At 42.0% G+C, this 21,218-nt stretch overlaps 2 protein-coding genes and 1 long non-coding RNA gene across 5 annotated transcripts; 2 read left to right on the top strand and 1 right to left on the bottom strand.

The window, feature by feature from the left end:
- Positions 1–1,391: 1,391 nt before the first annotated feature.
- On the bottom strand, positions 1,392–11,942 carry LOC133267749 (uncharacterized). The gene is made up of 9 exons (XM_061450299.1): positions 11,750–11,942; positions 11,384–11,456; positions 10,723–10,876; positions 7,727–7,872; positions 7,292–7,468; positions 7,037–7,150; positions 4,389–4,475; positions 2,661–2,808; positions 1,392–2,227 (listed from the first exon to the last, which is right to left on the bottom strand). Exons 1-9 carry the CDS (start codon positions 11,767–11,769, stop codon positions 2,196–2,198), a joined length of 951 nt encoding a protein of 316 aa, XP_061306283.1. The 5' UTR covers positions 11,770–11,942; the 3' UTR covers positions 1,392–2,195.
- Positions 4,470–7,872, top strand: LOC133267750 (uncharacterized). The gene is made up of 3 exons (XR_009742843.1): positions 4,470–5,597; positions 6,157–6,240; positions 7,753–7,872. It is a non-coding gene; the product is annotated as an uncharacterized LOC133267750 (long non-coding RNA).
- SLC35E2B (solute carrier family 35 member E2B) lies at positions 11,610–21,112 on the top strand. Of its 3 annotated transcripts, none has more exons than XM_061450297.1 (10): positions 11,610–11,779; positions 13,146–13,373; positions 14,933–15,461; positions 15,801–15,936; positions 16,079–16,206; positions 16,676–16,796; positions 17,121–17,174; positions 17,792–17,864; positions 18,042–18,187; positions 18,816–21,112. In XM_061450297.1, exons 3-10 carry the CDS (start codon positions 15,137–15,139, stop codon positions 19,060–19,062), a joined length of 1,230 nt encoding a protein of 409 aa, XP_061306281.1. In that variant the 5' UTR covers positions 11,610–11,779; positions 13,146–13,373; positions 14,933–15,136; the 3' UTR covers positions 19,063–21,112. The 3 variants fall into 3 exon arrangements, with proteins under 3 accessions (XP_061306281.1, XP_061306280.1, XP_061306282.1); XM_061450296.1 differs by having other exon boundaries at positions 11,610–11,785; XM_061450298.1 differs by having other exon boundaries at positions 11,610–11,785; positions 13,948–15,461.
- The last annotated feature ends 106 nt before the right edge of the window (positions 21,113–21,218 follow it).

The raw sequence follows: 21,218 nt of genomic DNA, 5'->3' as shown, positions 1-21,218 counted from the left end.
CGTGGGGGGGGGTGGTACATTGCCTCGGGGGAGAGGAGCTTTTGTTTTCTAGGAATACACCTAAGGCTTTTTGAATGTACATGTCTGATACCAGTCTTTTGTCCAAAGTTTCAAAATAAAAGCTGGATTTGCTGTGCCAGCTAACCCAAATCTTCTGTAGAACCAGCTGGGCTACACTAACTGCTTGTTTGAAGGCCCAAGAGTAGAAAAAAGAGGAAAGAAAGAGGTAAGGGCGGTAATCTGCAATAATCTTTTGAATATTTGGATGCCCAGTATTTTAAGATTGAAACCAGAATTTAAATGCCCACTGTAACCCTTGCCCCTCTGCACATTGTGACCAAGTTCTAGACACTTCTTCCATGAAACTTCTGGCTAATGATTGTGATTGAGTCTTCTTATGAGTCTTCTGATTTTCTTAATAGAAAATGTGAAGTTGGTTGCTTGAACCAGTTGCTTTAATGACTGTGTACATCTAGCATTAGAGTGGCTGAACAAAAAATCAAGTGCTTTAATTCAGAGTAGGCCAAAGATACTGTGTGCATGTTGTGTATCAGGAAGCTTTAACAGATTGAGCCTAGTAGCTCTTATCTGCAGAAGTGTTAAAGTCAGGACCTTGTGAAAAGAACAGGCAGATTTCCACAGGAACTAAACAAGGCTTTAGTCAGGAGTAAGAATACTTCTCTGTGAAGATATGAAGGTTAATTCTTCAAGATATAACAATCCATTTCTGCTTTTGAGGAGATAAATGTTTGAATGTAATCTCAGCCTTCTTCCTTTTAATGATTGTTTCTGACATCTCTTTACTATGAAGATAAAAAGCGTAGCACAACCTTGCTTTCTTCAGCTAATTTTGGCTAAATACAGGCTTAATACAAGATCAAAGTGTTCCCTTACTGGTCCTGCTCTAGGGAAGACACGTTTGCTTGCTTTGGACAAGGACTGACTATACTTTTAATTGCATTCCTTCATTTCAGTAACAATTCATAGTCACATTTTGATTTGTGGAATGAAGTCACAGTCATTAGCTGGTGCTCTGGTGCTTTCTTTTGACATCAGCAGTGTGCAGCCTGACCATAGACATTTAACCTCTTCACACCTCCACTGTGCTATCTATAAAGTAGATCTGTTTCAGGTTTAGAGACACGGATGAGAAAAATACTTTCTTAATAGAAATTTTGAGATAATCCTTGTAAATTTCCTTAATAAACTGCAATCAACTATTTGAACTACTTTTTGCAGTGTACAGGTATCTGCAAAGTAAAGCTGTATGTGAAGAGGAATGTGATGGCAGTGTTCAATGTCAATTGCTCTTCCATCCTCTTCCACACCCAGTTTGTAAAGAGGCTTCCCACTGAACTCACGCTGTTAGGAGATACAATGATCCGTGTGCAAACTGTGCTTATACTTTATTAAAAAATAGACAGCCAGTAAGTAGCTAAAGGTTCAAATGAATAAAATACCAAACTTTTAAATTACAATATTAAAGGCTTATTTTAACAGTCACAGTGGTGAACGAAATGGCACATTGGTTAGATACACTATAGGGAGGCATGAGATTACATTGGGTAGTTTTCAGGTGTAACTGGTATTTAAGAAAAATAAGTATTCTGAAGTCAGATGAGGAAGAAGAGCCCCAGCCATTCTGTTGGGGTTAAGCCATCACGCAGCTGTGGAGTCAGGGAATACAGCTGCCACCAAAGCAGCTTTGGGGCTTGACTTCTGCTCAGCAACAGATCTGAGGTAAGAAATGATGGTAGGACGATCCACTTCCAGACTCAGGTCTGTTAGATGGTGTGCAAATTATTTTCATTATGTTTGTGTATATCCAGAAAACAGCATTTATATTAACATCAGTCTCTACTCACATGCATGTTGTGAACCTCCTGTGGTTACAAAGCAACGTCAGGAAAACAAGGAGTGAAAGATGCATTGTCCTGTCAGCAGAACTCGCTGAATTGAGAGGATTAGTGTTAATTTCCCGAGAGCACTTTGCTTTTTAAACTAAGTTACCAGCTGCACTGTTAAAGTTCCATAGCACAATATGAACCAAGAAATGTATAGACATTTTTCTGAGCAACTTCCTCTATCTCTGTGAAAGAGACCCATTGTCTTACATTCCAAATGCAAGTACTCGATCAGACCTTCCCCTGTGATTTCACTCTGTAAGAGCTGCAGATAGGACACAAGGGGGATGCTCAGGAGTCGATCCTTCCATAGGAAGAAAACACTGTGGGAAGAAAGAAGATCAGTCAAGAACCAGTGCCTAGCAGCATTTATGTCCTTCATGTAAAAGGTTTGTGTAGTTTAATAGTGGATTTCTAGGTCACTTTACTATCTCTCTTTTCATTATTGTAAGGCAGTTAATTTTACAGTGTGATAAAGAAGAAAAATTATATATATCTTACATAGAAGGGATTTTTCCACACAGGTCTTTTTTTCCTGGTTAGCAGCAGTTCTTGCATAGGTTGACTATACCAGTTTTCTTCAGGGAGAAATCACATACATTTCATCCAAGCTTCTGAACTTTGTCACACCAGTAAATTTTAAGGCTGCACTAGTAACTGATATTAGGGATCTGCCTTGTTGCGATTATCTCTATTTTCCTGGCTCAACAAGCTCTACTTAATCTTCATAGTGAAGTGAAACTTTTAAGTACTTACTTCTTTCTCTCAGCCCCTGCCCAAAGCTGCGGTAGACATGAACCAGTGCCCAAAACAAAACGGATTTTATTGCAACAGAAATGAAAGAGCCGATAATGAAAGCAGCTTCTAGGGTGTATGAATTCCCTTTGCCCCATTCTCTTATCACCTGCAGGAAAACAGAGACATACAGCAATTAACACCTAGTGCCACAAAACCTTGAAGCCATAAAATGCGATCAACCCTAAATCTGTGAAAGGAGTCACTAGATAGTATCTGGGGGGGGGGGAAACCCAATCACTTTTAAACCATCTTGCTTTCCTGATGACATGATTCCCTGGCTGCAAACCGGCAGGCTAAATGCATTATACCTCTGCATCACTGAAGTCATATGAAACAGTATTGTGCCCAGATTGAACAAGCAGTTAAACTGGAGATAAAGAAACCAGACTTCATCTTACATCTCAGTTTGTTTCTGCTGTAAAATACAGAATGGAGTTATGTTCCCTAGCTGTCATTGTACTATTATTGTCATGTGTGTCTGGGGTGGAAAGCTTCATGATCCCGTTTTCATTCCCTGCTGGCCTGATTACTGTGCTTATGATGTTAGTAATTGCCTCACCTGTGATCCAACACAGAGAAAATGGCAAATTTTAATTAAAAGCAACAATATTTATATCCTGCAGCTATCTGCTGCATTGAAGAAGGATCACTGCTCCAACAGGGTTAGTGATTATCAGGATGAGATTTTAAAAAACCCCAGTTCTGACTCCTTTGATCTGTTAGCAAACCTAACAGTGTACCCCAAATCAAGATGCTAAAATAACTGGGTTTGGAGAAGTGACTATATTACAGATCTAGCACAGAGAAGTATTGCATTGCATGTCCATGTCCTCATTTGCTGGTCACTCTTGTGTGTTCATTATCATGCAAAAAAGGAAGGAGACTGAGCTACTTTCAAGTTGTTATGTTATTCTTATATCAGAAGCCATCCTCTGTACTTTTCTTCCTAACTGCAGTACATATATAGCCATCAAAGACAGAGTGTGGTCCTTTTGTGCTTTGCTAGATCAAACAGGCACATGAGTAATTGGAAGAGCCTGATTTGACTACATCCTTCAATAAATAAAACCCCAAGGACTGGATGGACTTTTATCAGTATCTGGAGATTATTTCTGTGAAGAATGAAAAACATTGGCTCCTCTCAGCACTCAAATCCTTGCCATAATGAACAATCTGCCTTGTCCTTGCCCTTTTTCCTTACCTCCTTTCCTATGCGCTGTGGGAGGTGCTGGGGTGTCCTAATGATAAGTGCTTTATCACTAATACAGTGCCAAAAAAATGCCTAACACTGGAGTTTGTTTGGCTTACACTGTCTTTTGTTTTGGCTACAATCAGGATGGAGAACTGGAGATGCTGCCTAAGAAATTCTTTCAAATATAATGACTTGAGGCCCTGCAGATGGTCAGATGCTCTGGCACCACTTCAGACCTCTTGTGAAGGAGAGGAGGCGTTTTTTAGGAGCTATGTATCTTCTACTGGAAGATCTTGTGGTATCTTTCCCTAATCATTCTGGACACTTTGCCAGTTGCAGAGACTTCCAGAGCCTCTCCCTCTGACTAATCTGTTCAAGAGCACTTTGGCCTGGTTCCTGTGTTGAAAAGCTGATCCTGAAGAGGTAGAACATGCAGTAATGAAGAGGCCTGAGCCTTGCTTCTCATTATTGAGCAAGTAAGTTGGATGAATTACCGTGTAAAGCAGGTAGATGAGAAAAGCTACTTCAGGTATGTTCTGAGTCAGAAAAATCCACACTAGAGGCTTCAGTTCTTTTAAAATCTGTAAAATAAGATGAAGTACATACAGGTTTATAACTTGCTATATGCTCTATAAGGCTACATATAGTTGATTTTTCAATAGCATTTGAAGTGTTGGTCTAGCTGAGCTCTCAGTTACAACTTTGCTCTCCACTTGCCTTCTTTACCTATGTTTGCAGCAGGAAATGTGGTCTCTGTTTTCCACTGATGTACTCATAATTTGGATTTGCTCAGACTTCAACAAACTAACATTTTCATCGCTAACAGACTGAAAGTCCTCTATGACTTTTTTCTCCACCTTTGTTTCTACCACAGAGAAGTCACTGAGAACCAAATGTGGGAGAAGCAAGAGGATTTAACTGTCAGGAAAACTTTGTTTCACAACAAAGCTTGGGACCTTCCTGCAGGTAGCAGCTTGCAGCTCTCCTAAACTGGAAGGGCAAGTCTGAACAAAGGAAAGAAAACCAGCTGAGTCACTGGGAATGAAAGCAGTGACAGCACCACTGCTATGATAAGATTTGATGTATCTGATCAATCACAGATTCCCCCCTAGACCAGTACTGATTCTTCTGCAATGGTCAAGATGCAAACTTCTACAAAAGCATCAAGGGAATTATCCCTCCCATAAAGGAGTTTGTTCTCTGCCACCTCTACTACTATTTCCCATTTTCTGTGGTACTGCATAGTGCCCCTCTTAGGATAAGACCAAAAGGGAAAGTAAAAATAAAGGCTGAGAAACAAGAGGAGGAAAGAGAGAATTAGTAATTAATAGGAGAAGAAAGAGAAATAATGGAGATAGGAAAATCCACTAACGTAAATGGGCGAGCACATACATAAATAGAATTAAAAATATTAAATAATCCACTTGTGAAATGGCATCAACTCAGAAATAAGGGCACATGAGGTTTAGCTCTGCTTTCAGGTACTGCAGGTACCAGAAACAACTGGGTATGAGGCATTCCCAAGTTTTCCCTTCTGTTATGCTTATATTTTCTGGTGGATTATGTATATGTTCATAACTTTCTTACCCAATAACCTCACAGCAGGTGCAGCTTCTGAGAGCACCAAAATAGACCACAATGTGTGTTTCTTTACTGCTGCATCACCTGCAAGGAGCTAATTGTGGAAAACTTGTCTGAACAGAGTAAGGAAAAGGAGTTCTTATTGTCACCCCTCTGTCAAGCTGTCTACATTCTCTAGTCTGAGACAGAATCTTTTTTACCTTGGCTGCTAAGCTACTAGACTTTCATGAAAGTCATGAAGTTCCTGCTGCCCCGCGGCGCTGCCACTAATTTAATGCTGTATTTAATAATTATGCACTTCCTATTTCTAATTAGACATGAAGCTGTTAACTTCTTCCAGAAGATAAATGAGTAATGTACCTAGACAGGGTAAAAAGTAGCTTTCAAGTGGTTCTAACATGGGCGGTTTTGAGCAAAGGGCAAGAACATGTACTTATCCCTAGGACATTTACTACTTGAACTATTAAGAAATATGTTTCCTATTGCATAAGGAATATCTAATATGTTAAAACAGAAGACTACGTAACTAAGCACCTCTTTCTTTAAAGAAAGTGTCTCTTTTAATACCTGAAAGCAAATCAAGGCAAAGCAAAGAATTTGTGAATAGCAACTGGTCAGATCAACTTTGTTTCTGATGGTGGAAGAAAAGTAGCTGAAAGGTTTACATTTTAATCCTAGCAGGAAAATAGACCTGGTTCTGATTCCTCCCTTCTGTCCACACACGCTACAATTTAACTGAAAGCAAAGCTCCAGTGCTTCACAAAAGTATACAAGGAGCCTAACATTACCAATGTATTTGAAAAGCTCAGTGCTTGGTGCTATCTCCATTTTTAGCAAGAAAAGCCATCAAAGTCAGCAATTTACCTGAATGGTTAAAGCAAATACTCCAGGAGCCTAAAACAAACCAACAAACCCCCAATCCCCCTAAACTCCTTCCTGGTAATAAAAGACTGACATATCTGATGTACTTTGCCCCTGCTTCTGCAATCACTCTTGGAACAGAGTTCTCAAGGTATCAGAGGAAGTTGTCTGACTGGCAGAAGAAATCCTTATGTTAACCTGAAAACTGTCACTGACCTTGAAAGAAGCTGCCCCAGTAAAAGACCACTCATCTTTTTGATCAGGTTTCCTAAGGATGTAAGGCCTGTGCAGTCTCACTGTGTCTGTATATCCATCTTCTTAACAACTTGGAGGAGTGTTGGCAGTTTCACCTAATCTTGTCAGACAGGTAGAAATATTGAAGACACTGTGATCCCACAGGTTTCATTAAAGTAGGTGATCAAGGACTGAGAATAAAACAATGTCCCTGAGAAAGGAATGATGACAGTGTGATCTTTCAGCCTGTATGCTTACGTGAGAGAAACAGATTTATAAGAAACCTGACTTCATTATTGTTGGTGCTCTTGTTTTCTGCTGGGATCCATTCTGGAGCCCTTCCAGTTAGCAGTGTTATGTAGAATGGGATGGCTGTGCCTTCCCAGCCTGTGATAATTGCTCAGGGTGTAGCAGTCTCAGGAGCTGACTGTTGACTTGCTAGTGTTGCTGTTAACTTAACACTTACTGCGATGATGCTGATGGACACCTTCAGGCAGGCCCAAAGAACCCCTGTTGCTGAGATGATGTTATGTAGAAGGGTGATCTCATGCAGGCTTATCAGAAGAACACACAAGCAGAGCTGAAGGAGAAGAGGCAAGGATTTGGTAAAATTACTGGTTTGAGACCATACAGCCCATCAAAAAAATATCTGACACAAACTAGGCAGTCTTAAGATATTCTCAACAGGAGAGAAGAGAACCCGGGGGAGAGAGATCTGTACCTGTGCCTGAAGATCAAAGGTCAACATAGAAAAGCAGAGGTTCATCATGAAGTATTGTGACTGTAGGCTTTCTAGAGCACCCCCTACTCGAAAGGCCATCATGCTTTGACTCTGGATGAGGATGATGGCACAGATCACATCAAAGGAGCCAACCAGGAGGATCAGAATGAAGCGGGCCTTATGGGAGAGACAAATAAGGATGTGACTGGCCATGCAGTGAGTAAATTATTTGACATTTATGCTACTTTCAGATACTGTCATAAAGAAGCCCATAGAATAGATCAGAGAAACAGAGTTGCAATTGTGGGAGTGCACATTTTGTTACTCAGTGATAGGAATAATTCAGCCTGATTTTTATATTATCATGTATCTCGCTTTTCTAAGATTTTCAAACCCAGAAAGTGGAGAAAAGTTAATTGAAAGAAGGAGACTAACCAGGAGTTTTGGCTTTTGCTCAGCAGAGAGAACTGTGAAGTTGACAATGGACCGAAACATCACTAGCAGGATGGAAAGAACAAAGACGATGAGCTCCTGGCGATTCTCCTGCAGGATTCCTCTAGTCACATAGTATACACAGAACACTGGGAAGGAGAAGAAAGGGCAGTAGTTACCAGGTGAACAGAGACTGCACGTGGTGCAATTTTTCAATGTGCTCAATCCAGATGACAAAATGGAAGTATTAAAACTGTAACTTGGGCTTCTCAGGCAAGAGTGTCATTATTCTTACCAAGGAGCCTGAATCACATATTTAAAATGAGGACTCCCCTGTGTTTAGCATGCAAAAAAAGCCATCTGTGCTATCCAAACTGGCAGCTATGGGATGTTACTCTTAATACTCTATTGAACATTGTGTTGAATAGTGTATTTGAATTAAATGAAGCAACAGCATTTTTATTAAGAACTGTAATTGCATAATCCTCCCAGTGAGAGTAATTCAAGTGACTAACAAGCAATTTATTACTCGTACACGTACCTTTACAGCATTGTTTGTGTGGTTCTGACCACTGTAAATGGCTTGTGTGTTGAACGGAACTTAAACTGGATTCTTAACGGTGTATTTCTATTGTGGAAGTTTTGAAACACCCCACCTGCAAGCTATAGTCCAGGAAAGAACTGGTTCAGGAAAGTTCTGAGTTATGTTTTTGTAAAACACATTGCTATCATTGCTGAAGTCCACATTGTTTTGAGAAAGCTTAAATAAGGAAAAGGCTTTCCTTTCATAAAAGCAGGAATCAGTTCTTTGTTCTTATCTAGGATGCTCCTGCAAACACTAGTTAATTCTTACCGTAAAGAAAGTAACAATAGATTTATTTTTCCACAGGGTTACTTCCTTAATTCTACACATCAATTTCCTTTTGCTAGGCTGGGACAAAGTATTGTAGAGGTTTTCAAGGTAAAATCATAACGTCAGTCTCTCTAAACAAACCTTCCAGTGAAAGAACTTCCTTTTGGGTTCTTTTCACTTTTATTAGCAGCAATTGAGAAAACTGCAAATGATTGGGAAATCATAAAGTGAATCATGGGATTTTTTGGCATGCTTATGACTTCAGGAAGATTTAAGTCAGTATTCCCTTGTTTTGCAAATTGAGCTCCTAAATCAGAGGAAGACTGTACAAGTAATTGGAAAATTCAACTTTTAATGAGCATTAAGATTTTTTTAAAGACAGCAAATGCACATTTCTGAAGTCAAGGACATCCCTTTGGTTTTAGTAAGTGAACAGTTTTCAACAAATTAAATCCCAAACCCTCTTTAAAGTAAATATCTCAAGTGGTAAATCCAAGAAACAGCCAGGGCCTCTATTTTTCCTTAAAGAGCTATCATCAGTTCTGTCAGTCTGTCTGCCCCATAGAAAACATGGGGTTTGCATGCTTATGGAGGTTAACTTACACATCTCAAAATCTCAAGGTAGGCAAATCACAGTTTTAACATGTTCAATGAATGATAGTATCTTTACTGACTAAAATGTTGAAACAACTTCAGTTTACATTAAAGCTTTGAAATCTGAAGCAATGTGTTAAAAACATTAAAACATTAAAAAACATTAAATCCTTTTCCTGATTTAAACCAGAGGTTTGTGAGAGGGGTGCATGTCCTCCTGCCTGTGCATTGCAGCATAAAATACCAATCAGTGGAAGGTAGGAGGGGGAAAAACAGACTAGCAAGCATGCTTTCAACTTGCCCATTTATAACATCACAGGATTCATCTGGTTTATGACAAAGGTTCTTCATTTTCCTTTGAAGCCCAAAACAGTGGTTGCTAACAAAACCAGCATGTGAGAGGGGAAGCACCAATGCTCTGTTCTAATGTAGCAATTTGTGTTGGAAGGCTGAGTCCTGTGTGAAAAGCTGTTAATCAAAATGGTGTTTTAGGATAAAAGTATTGTTTGGATGTGGCTAATTATAGAATCTAGAACAAATCTATTGTCTTTGTTCCCTCTGGATGAAAGCTGGGAAGCAATGACTGATGATGATGAGTGTGCCCTGCTCCTTCCTACACTCCCAGTGTAGGAAGTACTCCCATAGTCTATTCTTTTCTACACTGTTTTGGCCAGCAAGCCAACAGCCAAGAACTCCTAAAGCCATTGAAGAAGACTCCCAAAAATACTTATAGATGTACTTATTTTAGTGTTAAGTTTCATTTCTACTTAATGCAAATGGAGCCAGGAATATGAACATCCGTTTCTATTGAAGCTCTAATGGGAAATACCGAAGGAAGTTTGGCTTTTGTTTCCAGTGGGACAATAATGATCAGACAAAAAGAGTGCTTTAAAGAAACAAGGTCCTTATTCTCTTTTATTAAAATACTTCAGGTGAAGCGACATCCTTGAAGGAACTTAACACAGAGAGATGCCTTGATGTTTTCTTTTTCAGATCAAGCTATGTATGTTTGGTTTCTTGCCGTGTAAGAAGGTGCCATGAAGCTAACTACAACTCAGTATAAGCATGGCTCATGTTGGAAGATGTATGCTCTATGACAAGCCTTGGAGCTTGGATATCTCTGAATTCCCCAGCATATTATGGCACAGACATTAAGATGGAAAATGGTAAGCTCTGAACATTCACTATGTTTTACGTGAAGTGACAGTGGTCTGAAAGCAAAATGAAAGCAAAATCATTGCCACATCTGCCTGAGGAAAGGCCAATGAGAAAGCAAATTATAGGAGAGCTTCCTAAAACCTGAGTATCTCTTCATACTATTCACACATGAATCTACTGTGAATGACACCACATCTATTAATGGTCCTTTAACTAAAATACCACTGGGAAAAGCCACAGTGGGAAAAGCATCTAGCTTCTTAGCACTGAGCTATAGAAGATTCTATGTGGAATGCATCAGGCCAAATGGACTGAAATAAGAAACTTCAGTTGCTTAATTACTACCCTGGGGGAAAATGTATTTGTTTTAAAATACAAACAGTGTGTTTCTTACCAACTCCAATTAACTGAATAAGAGAAATGGTGAAATCTTCCTCAGTCTGTCGAACAAGCGTCTCTATGGTTAGCCCTATGACACTCAGCAGAGACAAGATAGTGACACAGAAGTAGATCTTCACAGGAAATGAGAGCTCTGAACAAGGCTTTATCTGTAAAGGAAGAACATTCTTAAACATGTAACGCAGTACAAACTAGTTGCTGTTCCTAAAAAGATGGCACCAGGTCAGCAATGCCTGCTTCGCTTCCATGTGGGATTGGCAGTGACAGGAAAAAGGCACTGGAGTTGCTGGGAGCTTGGGCTGAGCTCCCGCTCCATTGGGATCATGCAGCATTGAATGGCCGTGCTTTTCATGGACATCAGGAATGCTGCTTTCTGCACATGCAGGAGCTTTTGATGAGTTGCGTGTTGCGTACTGGAACCCACAGGTTTATCGTCATTGTTAAACAGGTTTATTTAAGTAAAACCAGCTGGTTTTGAGAACACGGCAGTGCTCGAGTCACTGCACGGTCAGACCGAGGCACCGACAGCCCCGTGCCTGTTTGATAACACAGTTTTAACGGGCATCAACCCCGTCTGCCCTCACGTCCCTGACTTCTTTCGGACTCTCAGGATGCCTTTACCGGGGGAAGCAGTCACCGCGGGACGGTGTACTCACTGGGCCACAGGGCGTGGGGATGAGCTGCCGGTGCCGGGGGGTGAGGTTCGGCTGGGGGGGGGCTGCGCTGCCGCTGCAAAGGAGAGAAAATGGGAATGGGAACGGGAATAGGAATGGGAAGAGGAACGGGAACGATCACCGGAACCGCCCGCCCCGCCGGCAGGGACCACTTGCGCCCTCACAAGTGGGCCGTACCAACCGGAGGAGGGGGCGGAGAAGCAGCCCAGGCCCCTCCCCTCTCCGGCCCACGCCCTCCCGGGTAACGGGGCGGGAGAGCGCCGAGAGCCACCCTCCCCTCAGCGCTTGGTTCCGCCCGGCCTCCCCTCCCGCCGCCGCCGATGGCGCTCCGCGAGCTCCCGCCGCTACCTGTCCTCGGCGCCCTCCATGGCCGCTCCGGTAACGGTAACGGGACCTACATGGCTGCGGCGGCCAAGCGCGGGTTCCGGGCAGCGCCTGCACTTCCGGGGCAGGCCGGGCGAGCGCGGGACGTCACTTCCCCGTCCCGGGTAGCGGGATGCGCCGCTCCGTTGTGCCCCACGCTTCGGAGCCCTCCTCGGGCGGAGCGGCCGCGTCAGGGGCAGGCGGGCCGGTGCTTCTCGTCCGGCTCGGTGTGAGGGGCAGGCCTCGAGTGAAGCGCCTGGCGGAGCCGTGTGTGGGCTCAAGCGGCTGCTCCCGGAGCTGCGTCCCCTGTAACCTCCCTTCCTTTGTGCTTACTGTTCTTTTGTGGTGGTTTTCTCCCCAAAATGGCGCCCCGTTGTCCGCACGTCGCGACAGGGCAACAAACGGGTGCTGTGACAAAGGGGCCTGGGCCCCGGCTCCGCTCCCGGCGAAGGGCGGCCGCCGGCGAGGCGCTTTGCCCGCTGGGGGCTGTTGGCTCCCGGGAGCGCGCCCGCTCCATCCATCACCCATCACCCATCCCCGCAGCTCGGCCCTGGGGGCGCTGCGCGGCGGAGGCGCTGCCCGAGGCTGGGGTTGCTCCGCCCGGTGCGACCCGGGAGCGCCGGGGCTTTGGCAGCGGGAGGGAGCGCCGGGGCCGGGCTGTGCTGCAGGGGGAGATCCGCCCGCCCGGAGGAGGTGGGCGGGGATCGGTGCTGCTTCATGCAAAGGAGGTGCGCTCTGCAGAGGAAAGTCGAGTGTGAAGGTCGAGGTACAGCGCCGCTCCCGGGACGGGATCTGAACCGCCGTGAAGCCGCTCTCCCATTCGGGATGCTCGGCCGGCCCCGAAGGCTGCGGGATGCGGAACACCCGCGGGTCTGCCCGGTACCCGGTCCGGTGAGGGCAGGGAAGGGTTTAGGACTGACTGGAAGTACAGCTGGACTGCGAGAAATACTGGGCTATTTCCATCTTATTTTTCACTTTAAGATCTGTTGTAGTGACAAGATAATGGGGAATGGCATTAAACTGACAGAGGGGAGATTTAGATTAGTTATTAGGAAGCTCTTCCCTGTGAGGGTGCTGAGGCGCTGGCACAGGGTGCCCAGAGAAGCTGTGGCTGCCCCATCCCTGGCAGTGTTCAAGGCCAGGTTGGACACAGGGGCTTGGAGCAAGCTGCTCTAGTGGAAGGGGTCCCTGCCCGTGGCAGGGGTTGGGGATGGAGGAGCCTCTTAATTTTCGATAATTTCTTTAAAAACAGGGTTAAAAATTGACATGTGTCGGTGATAATCACATTGACACAATTCAATATTGAGTTGGGTTTATCTCTTGCCAAGCTTATTCTCTGTATTTTTCCACCTTTAACGCAACATTCTTATTGCTAACATAGTTAAAAGTTGGAGAAGATACAAGGAAGAGTGCAAAACACTCTGCACGCTGTTCTTTTGAGCTGCAAGACTGATTCTGTATGTGTCATCCAAGAACCAACCACTGCCACGTTTTCGTCTATTGGTAAACATCAGCTGCAGGTTGGTCTTAAGGGAGGATGACAGAATTGGTTCCAGATGGAGAACTCTTTCAGCTCATTTAAGATCTTCCAGTTGATTTCAGACAGCAGGTCAGTAATTTAAGTGTGTAGTGGTGTTCTTTTTTGCTGTTGTGCTTCCTGCCATGTGTGGTATCAGTGCTATCAAATACGATGCCAGTGCTGCTGAGGGTGGGAGTTTCATTGTGCATAAGTGCTTTTGGTTTTACTTGAGTAGCAGAAACAGAAAAAGTATTACAAAGTTGTGATAACTGTTCTGAATGTGGAGGGCTTTTAATACAAGTATATGGTTTTAACATGAGTGTGTCAGAGGGGCTTGTACCTCAGCATGCTGCTGGCTTGATTTCCTGGTAAAATGGCAAGAAATTAAGGGGATGGGGTGGAAACCTTCTGTGCATGGCTGGAATACCAGAAACAGAACCAGAGGGATGGAAAATTTCAGTGTAAAGTAGTTGCTGTTTAGGAAGTCAAAAGTGAAGCACTATGTTTAACTCTTTAGGACATATTTATGATTTATTTCGAGATGCTATATCCTGTTCACATGCTGACAAAATCAGCAGCAGCTCTCGCTATAGCTCTTGGTTTTTTGCTTGCCATTGATTATTTCTTGTGTTGCCACTGTTATGATGCTATGATCTCATTTCAGGCAGCTTTTCCCAGACGTCCAGTGATCCCCCTCCAGTGGTTACTTTTTAACTGCATAACATTCTCCATCTTGTTTATCCAGCAAATTTCTTTCTGGATAAAAGTATTTCAAGTGTAGTTTCTCCTAGTGTGTGTTTGTTGAGGAGCAGAAGAGGTCCTGTCCATCCATTCTCATCTGACTCGTCCTGTTTTCTTCTGCTCTGAAAACAGACTGCAAAATAGGAAGCAGGAAAGCCAATGGTGTGTTTTAGTGTTGTAGATAAGCTGCTCACATGCAATTTCTTTCTTTCTTAATATGGACTTTGAATCTGTTAGCATTATGATACCAACTAACATTACATGACTTAAGAGTAAAGGTCACTGTACGTTTTTGTTAGTCCCTGTACTCTTCTACTGTAACTGGTCATACTTCAGGTAATTTACAAAAGGAGAAACCCGTGGTTGCAAATGATTTGATGCCTTTTCCTGTCAGATCTTTTAAAAAGGCTTTAAGAATTATTGCGAATACTAATATTGAATTGCAAGCTCACATTTACCAGGATAACTGTGGTTAGGATTACTAGAACTTACAGTCCTTGATTATTGACTCCAGTTGATAACAGGTCAGTTAGTGCTAAGGGAACAGGCTCCTGCCCAGATCTTCTGGGCTGTGAAGATTTTTCTTATAAGAAGACCTTAGACTGAGATCAAAGAAACTGTAGAATCTTGAAGAGGAGCTCATTGTAATTGAAAAGGCTGTGTTGACATGTGAGGTCTTCTGTGTTTGTGCATGCTGTTTTAGATCTCCCTTATCTAAGTTTGTGCTTAGTCTTGGGATCATATTAGGAGTGCAAACTCCAGTCTGACAGACAAGCTACTGAAGTCTTTTTTTAGCTTTTGTAAACTGCAGGTGAAATGTGGTATCTTTGCTGCATCAGGGATTTCAGATGTCACTATGTTCAGAGCTACATGCTTTTTTACTTCTTTCTCTATTTTTTTCATTCTAGGCAGAAAAAATGGAATAGACCACACAAAACAGGAGGTGAAGCTCATCTTTATGCAAGATGTAATTTGGAGGACCAAGTACACTTCTTCAGGCCATGGGAGACGAAACACTGAGCACATGATAGTTTTGTTTCATCCAAGTGCCGTTCTGTGCTAAGTCAATGTTGGTTTGTGTTAAGGACAAGTACTGATTTCTTCAGGTCAGCATGTCGACTGTGACAAGTGCTCAGACACCAGAGGAACCCAATCCTCCCCCCCTTGAAGAAAAACCAAAGGGAAAATCACTATTTCATTTGGGTTCACTCTTTGCTAACAGGAGTGAGAAGTTTGTAATTGCTAGGAGTGACAGTGTGCCAGAGGAGAACGTGCTGAAAATAACCATCACAGAGACCACAGTCATTGAGTCGGACTTGGGCATCTGGAATTCTCATGCTCTCATCTACCTCACTTTGTGGTTTTTCTTCAGCTTTTGCACCCTTTTTCTTAACAAATACATCCTTTCATTACTGGAAGGAGAGCCCAGCATGCTAGGTAACCATATTTCTGTTACACTTTAATTCCAGTAAGATATTTGACAATACCACTTCCTCCAATATAAAATTGACAGACAAAATGGTTCAACTGAAGTGAAAAAGACCTAGTTAGGAGGTGTGGGTTGGATCTTGGGGCTGGGAACTCAAGAGTTGTGATCTCAGCCTGTGAAGGGGAATCTGACACTGTCCTTTCCTCCGCTTCCTGAAAGGTGGTGTCTGAGAGCTAAGAGCCATAGAGCAAAATGCACTTCTTTTTCTGTGTTGGAGGGTAGTGTGGGTTTTCACAGAAAATAAAATCTTGTGATTTATGCTGTTTTTCCCTCTCATCTTTCTTTAGGTGCTGTTCAGATGCTTTCAACCACCTTCATCGGCTGTATCAAAATGTTTGTTCCATGCTGCTTATATCAACACAAAACACGCATCTCTTATCCACCCAATTTCATCATGATAATGCTGTTTGTTGGATTAATGAGGTAAGTGGGTAAATAATTCCTAGAGATCATTCTTCTGAACCTAAAGAAATTATAATGCAATTCTTTTTTTATTCTAGATGTCAAAGAGTAGCTCTTAAAGCATTGTTCTTTCTGCTTCATTTCCTGTGGTGTTCCACTGCAGATTTGCAACAGTTGTCTTGGGTCTTGTCAGCTTGAAGAATGTGGCAGTTTCATTTGCAGAAACTGTGAAAAGCTCTGCACCTATTTTTACTGTTATCATGTCTCGGATGATACTGGGGGAATACACTGGTGAGTACTTCACATTGAGATGTGATTTCCACTTGCACTCTCATGCTCTTTGCTTGAAGAGATTTTGCATCTTACAAGATGTAAGCCATAGAAGTAATACAGAAGCCACATATAGATTGCTTTGTGATGCAAATGGCAGAAGGCTGGAATGAGCCAGAGGAAGAAGAGTTAATTCAGTCACAGAATAAGCAGGGAGATTATATTCTTTTCCTGTCATTTGGTGAAAAAAGATCCATTTTCTTTCTCCAAGGGAGATTTATCAGTAAGCACATGTCCCATATTGTTTGCAAGAGCACCCTGCTCTTGGCTAAGATCTGTGTGCTTTAAAATTCAGTCACATAAGTTGCTCGCTCTTTCAACTAAAGAAATTAAGGTGGAATTTAAGCGTTCAAAAAACTACAGTATGTGGTACCTGTAACTGGAGGTACAGGAATTAAACTCAGATTTCAATTTTTCCTTTCCCTTGCAGGATTGCTGGTTAATCTCTCCCTGATTCCTGTTATGGGTGGGCTAGCTCTGTGTACAGCTACTGAAATCAGTTTCAACATTCTAGGTTTCTCGGCAGCTTTATCTACTAACATCATGGACTGGTAAGGCAGTGACAGTTTCACAATGTAGAATAAAAGATATTTTTTAGATAGAAGACAATTGTTGCTTGTAGTTGGGTTTGTACACTACCTTATAGTGATAGTATTTAAAGTTATTTTAACAGAAGATAGAGTTTCTCTATCATATCTGCTAGCGTTAATGCGATTAAAAAATAGTTCAACTCTTAGTTTAAACGAGTTAGACCAAACTTCTTTCTGTAGTTGTATAATGTGTGGCAAACTTATCTACCCATCTATGGGAAACAACTTTCTGATTATCTGTCCTAGCTAAAATACAGGTAAATGGTGTTTGTTTGTGTTTTCCAGTTTGCAGAACGTCTTTTCCAAAAAACTACTCAGTGGAGATAAATACAGATTTTCGTAAGTATTAAAAATATTTCAGGGTTGCTTATAGATGGAATCTGGGCTGCGTAAGAAACCATGTCTTTATGATTATGGTGCACCAAGATTTTCTTAGACTGTTTACCTAGATCATTTTATCAGGGAAAGAAAACTCCCCTATCCTCAGATCCCACTGCAGCAGGTTTGAGTTTCATAGCTGACTAAAACTCTCAGCATACCCACAGTGAGTTCTCTTTGCACAGAAATAACTCAGTACTCTGTTACCGTAAACCATCCGTTAATGTTTTTAGGCATGTAGAAATGATCTTAAGAACTCACTTCATGTTTTAACTATGAATGAGCCAGGAGTCAAAAAACTTGTGGTAAAATGCACCTATAGCTGTGTGCATGTACTTTAACACAGGATAAAGTGCTAGTCTTGGTCTGGAAGGCCTGTGCCTTTTATCTTCATCTCGGCCAACACAAAAAGCAAAACACTATCTTTGCAGGGGACTGCTAAATTGATTGTCCCCAAAGCTTGGTAAATGGCATTTATTACTTTTGATACCTGTAAATACAATAATGATGCAGCTTTCTTCAGCTCTAAGAAAAAGGAAGCTTTTAATCATTTAATCATTGTTTCTTTCCCTTTGCAGAGCCCCAGAGCTTCAGTTCTACACAAGTGCTGCTGCAGTGGTTATGCTTATTCCAGCCTGGATATTTTTCATGGTAACATAGATTTATGTTTTCTTTTTTTACTTGTGAGCAGAATGTGCAACTGGGGTTAGGTTTTGTTTTGCTGATATTTAACTGTAAAACTCTCTGCTTATAATGAGTTGAATGGGAAATCACTTTTAGATTTGTTTATAAACTAAACTCTTGAATTCCTCTTTTTTTGTTGTTCAGGATGTGCCTGTGATTGGGAAAAGTGGGAGGAGTTTCAGCTACAACCAAGATATTGTCATACTTCTCTTAATAGACGGAGTCTTGTTCCACCTACAAAGTGTTACAGCCTATGCCCTGATGGGAAAAATTTCTCCTGTGACTTTCAGGTAAAACTGTTCCTGTGTCAGGAACACTGTTTTATTTTCTCTTTTTCTTGCTTAGTATTGCTCTTGAGAACTAGGCAGTAAAAGTATTGTGCAAAGAAAGAAATAATGGAAATGCGTAAATGCATCAAGTGAAGAAGAAAACTTTCCACATCTGGATGGGAATTGTGATTTGCTCCCAGTGATTTGAGCACTGTGATTTGCTCCCTCGCTGTGAGGAGAGCAGCATTTGAGCCATGCTGTTTTGCTTATGGAACAGGGATATTCTATTCAGGTTTAACAGCCATTCCTTAAAGCTGGTTAATGAGGAACACTAGATCCAACATTGAAGCTGCCATTTGCTTCAGTACAGAATGTGAGCAATTACTTCTGTCTCCCTATTTTCTGAAGCATGACACGTCTCAAGCTGTATTTACTGAATGATGTGTAATTTAAAGGCAGCTTCCACCTACATTGTCAGATATCAGCACCTTTGTTAGGCTGTTGCACAATTCTGATTCAATAATTGCTCTTCTGTATGGCTAGCCCTAGGGCATCTGGGGTAATCCTGGTCCTAAACTCTGAAAGTCTTAAACTTGTATGTGGGATATGAGAGCTTTCTTTGGCCTTAATTTCTATTTTCCTTTTCTAGTGTTGCCAGTACTGTGAAGCATGCACTGTCAATCTGGCTAAGTATTATTGTGTTTGGTAACAAAATCACAAGCCTCTCAGCCATTGGGACTGTCCTAGTGATAATTGGAGTTCTACTATATAACAAGGCAAAGCAGCATCAGCAAGAGACTATACACAGCCTGGCAGCTGCAGCCCCCCAGTCTGCACAAAGTACAGCTGAAGATACTGAGCCACTGATTTCCAAGGATTTGGAACCGTATGATTAATGTGGCCATTCATTCTTCCAACCTAGCATAGCTCAGAAGAAGGAACTCTTCCTGAAAGTGGTTGTTTCTTCAACTGTTGATGCTGATTCAGTACCTTTGAGTTCATGGCAGGTCAAGCCTGGGACTTCAAGCAGAGAGAAAACAATGGGAAGAATCCAGTAAGCCTGGATGTACCGAGAAACTGGTGGACCAAACAGAGGACCTAATGTCATATAACGTGGTAAATGTGGGCTTTATTGTCTGTCTTTGGCTGCAAGTAACATACAAGCCTGTATTAAAGAAAGAACTTCAGTGTCTTGTGGGAAAACCATTCCTTTCTCCCTCCCCATCAAAATACTGTGAAAACATAGACCCATCACTGTAATTTACTTACTTGCAGTGGAATGAGATTGGTACATAACTGATATTTGTAGTTGGGTGTTACTCTGTGTTGCCTGCACCCTCCATCATTTGTGTGTATCATAGAGCCGGAAGAAGGAAGCTCCTACTCTCCCAACAAGTGACTTATTCTGGTATGTGTTTAGTTGAAGGGAACTCTAGCAATGAGTCCATGCCCCAAGGCAGCGACGAGCAGCTATTTCTGACCACAAAGCTAGGAATGAAAAGTGATTTTTCTACTGAACTATAGCATGGAAATATTGCATCCTGGTTGCATTGACAATTTTGAAATGCAAGTGTACACACCTGTACCTACACTGTATAAATGGAGTGTGGAATTCACCATCTGCAGTTGCTTAGAGGTAAAAAACACTGAAAAACTGTGGTGACAAAGGAAGCAGGATCTCTGTATTTCCATAAGAAACCATTTTACTATTTTAATTTCTCGTATTTTATTGTGTATTTCTGTTATGAGGAAATATTTTGATATTATTTCTAAAAGTTCAACAAAATGCTGTCTTTTAGAAACTCAGGGTTATAATTGTGACCTGTGTGCAAATTGTTTCTGTCATTTCTGCTTATGTAAAGAAGCTCAGAGCTATCTGTGACACAGATGGAAGAGAGGTCACTAAAGGGAGGAACATTAACCATAAACTGAGGCTGATCTTAGTTTCTACTGCTCTTAAGTTTTCTTTCTGAAGGAAATTCTGTTTTGTGGTAGATGGAAGATTAAAGGTTAACTTTTCATTTAAAAAAACCTTAAGTATTAGAAATTAGTTTTGGTAAAAAAAAAAAAGGCACAAAACCATTCAAATGGACTTTTTGGTGACAAAACTAACAACTAAAATGACCTGGTTCTTAGTAATTGCCACTCTTCTGACCGCAGCGTGGAGTTAGAAGCAAGGATAAAGTGGTCTTTATAGGAAAAAGAGTTTCTCATGGGAAGTTACCACTGGAGTTCCTGCAAAGTCTTTAGCTCAAGCTTAACACTTCCACATTGTTTGTTGTAGCAAGCTGTTCCTGCAGGAGCAGAAATGTGTTCCTAGAGAGCCTCTGAAGAAGCCTGTCTTCACTATTGTGTGCTTGTTTTGTCTTAGCCTACTTCAGGTCACGTTCCTAGAGGTGACTGGCTGCCTGGGGCATATCCCTGGAGATTTAAGCGGGAGTGAGATGTCAGATGTTTTTCATCACTGTGTATGTGATGTCTGTGGATATTTTGTTTCTTTCTATTCCTATCCCTTCAGTAAAAGCCGTGGAGCTCTGTGGTTTGTCTTGTAGTTATGCTTTCAAAACTCTCACTGTAGTTGGCAGAAAACAGAGGGGTTTGCATCAGATTCCTCCTCTTGCTGAAATTGAAATAGAGGCGGTTTCCGGGTTGCCCTGCTCCATTCTCATGTGAACACCTTCACCAATGGATGGAGCTTCATTTTGAAAGCTCACAGGCTTTTGCCTTTCCTATTGGGGAGAACTTTGTGTGACCCTAACAGCTGAGAGGATTTTAACTTGTTATTTCTGACACGTGTCCAAGCTATTAGTGGCTGGTTGAGCCCCACCTGTTCTGTGGCAGCACAGTAATCCTCTTTTACATGGAGTTTGTTTGCACAGGGTTGATCTTGTGTACTTTTGTATGCAGTATCGTTGGTCTTTATTCGATTAAACAAACCAACTTCTTTATTGTCTGCCCTTTCCTTGCTCCAGTCATATGAGGAATTTCTCTGTTGTTGTTCGTGTTGGGTAAATGAGGGTTTCTGTTCTTTGTATTACACCCCAGGTACCGG

This window comes from Pezoporus flaviventris, unplaced genomic scaffold (assembly GCF_033815535.1).
Source record: "Pezoporus flaviventris isolate CSIRO_AGI_PZ_B2104156 unplaced genomic scaffold, CSIRO_AGI_Pfla_v1 ptg000009l, whole genome shotgun sequence".
Taxonomy (NCBI): domain Eukaryota; kingdom Metazoa; phylum Chordata; class Aves; order Psittaciformes; family Psittacidae; genus Pezoporus; species Pezoporus flaviventris.
Note: the sequence above shows the minus strand (reverse complement) of the source record. Positions and strands in the feature narration are given on the sequence as shown.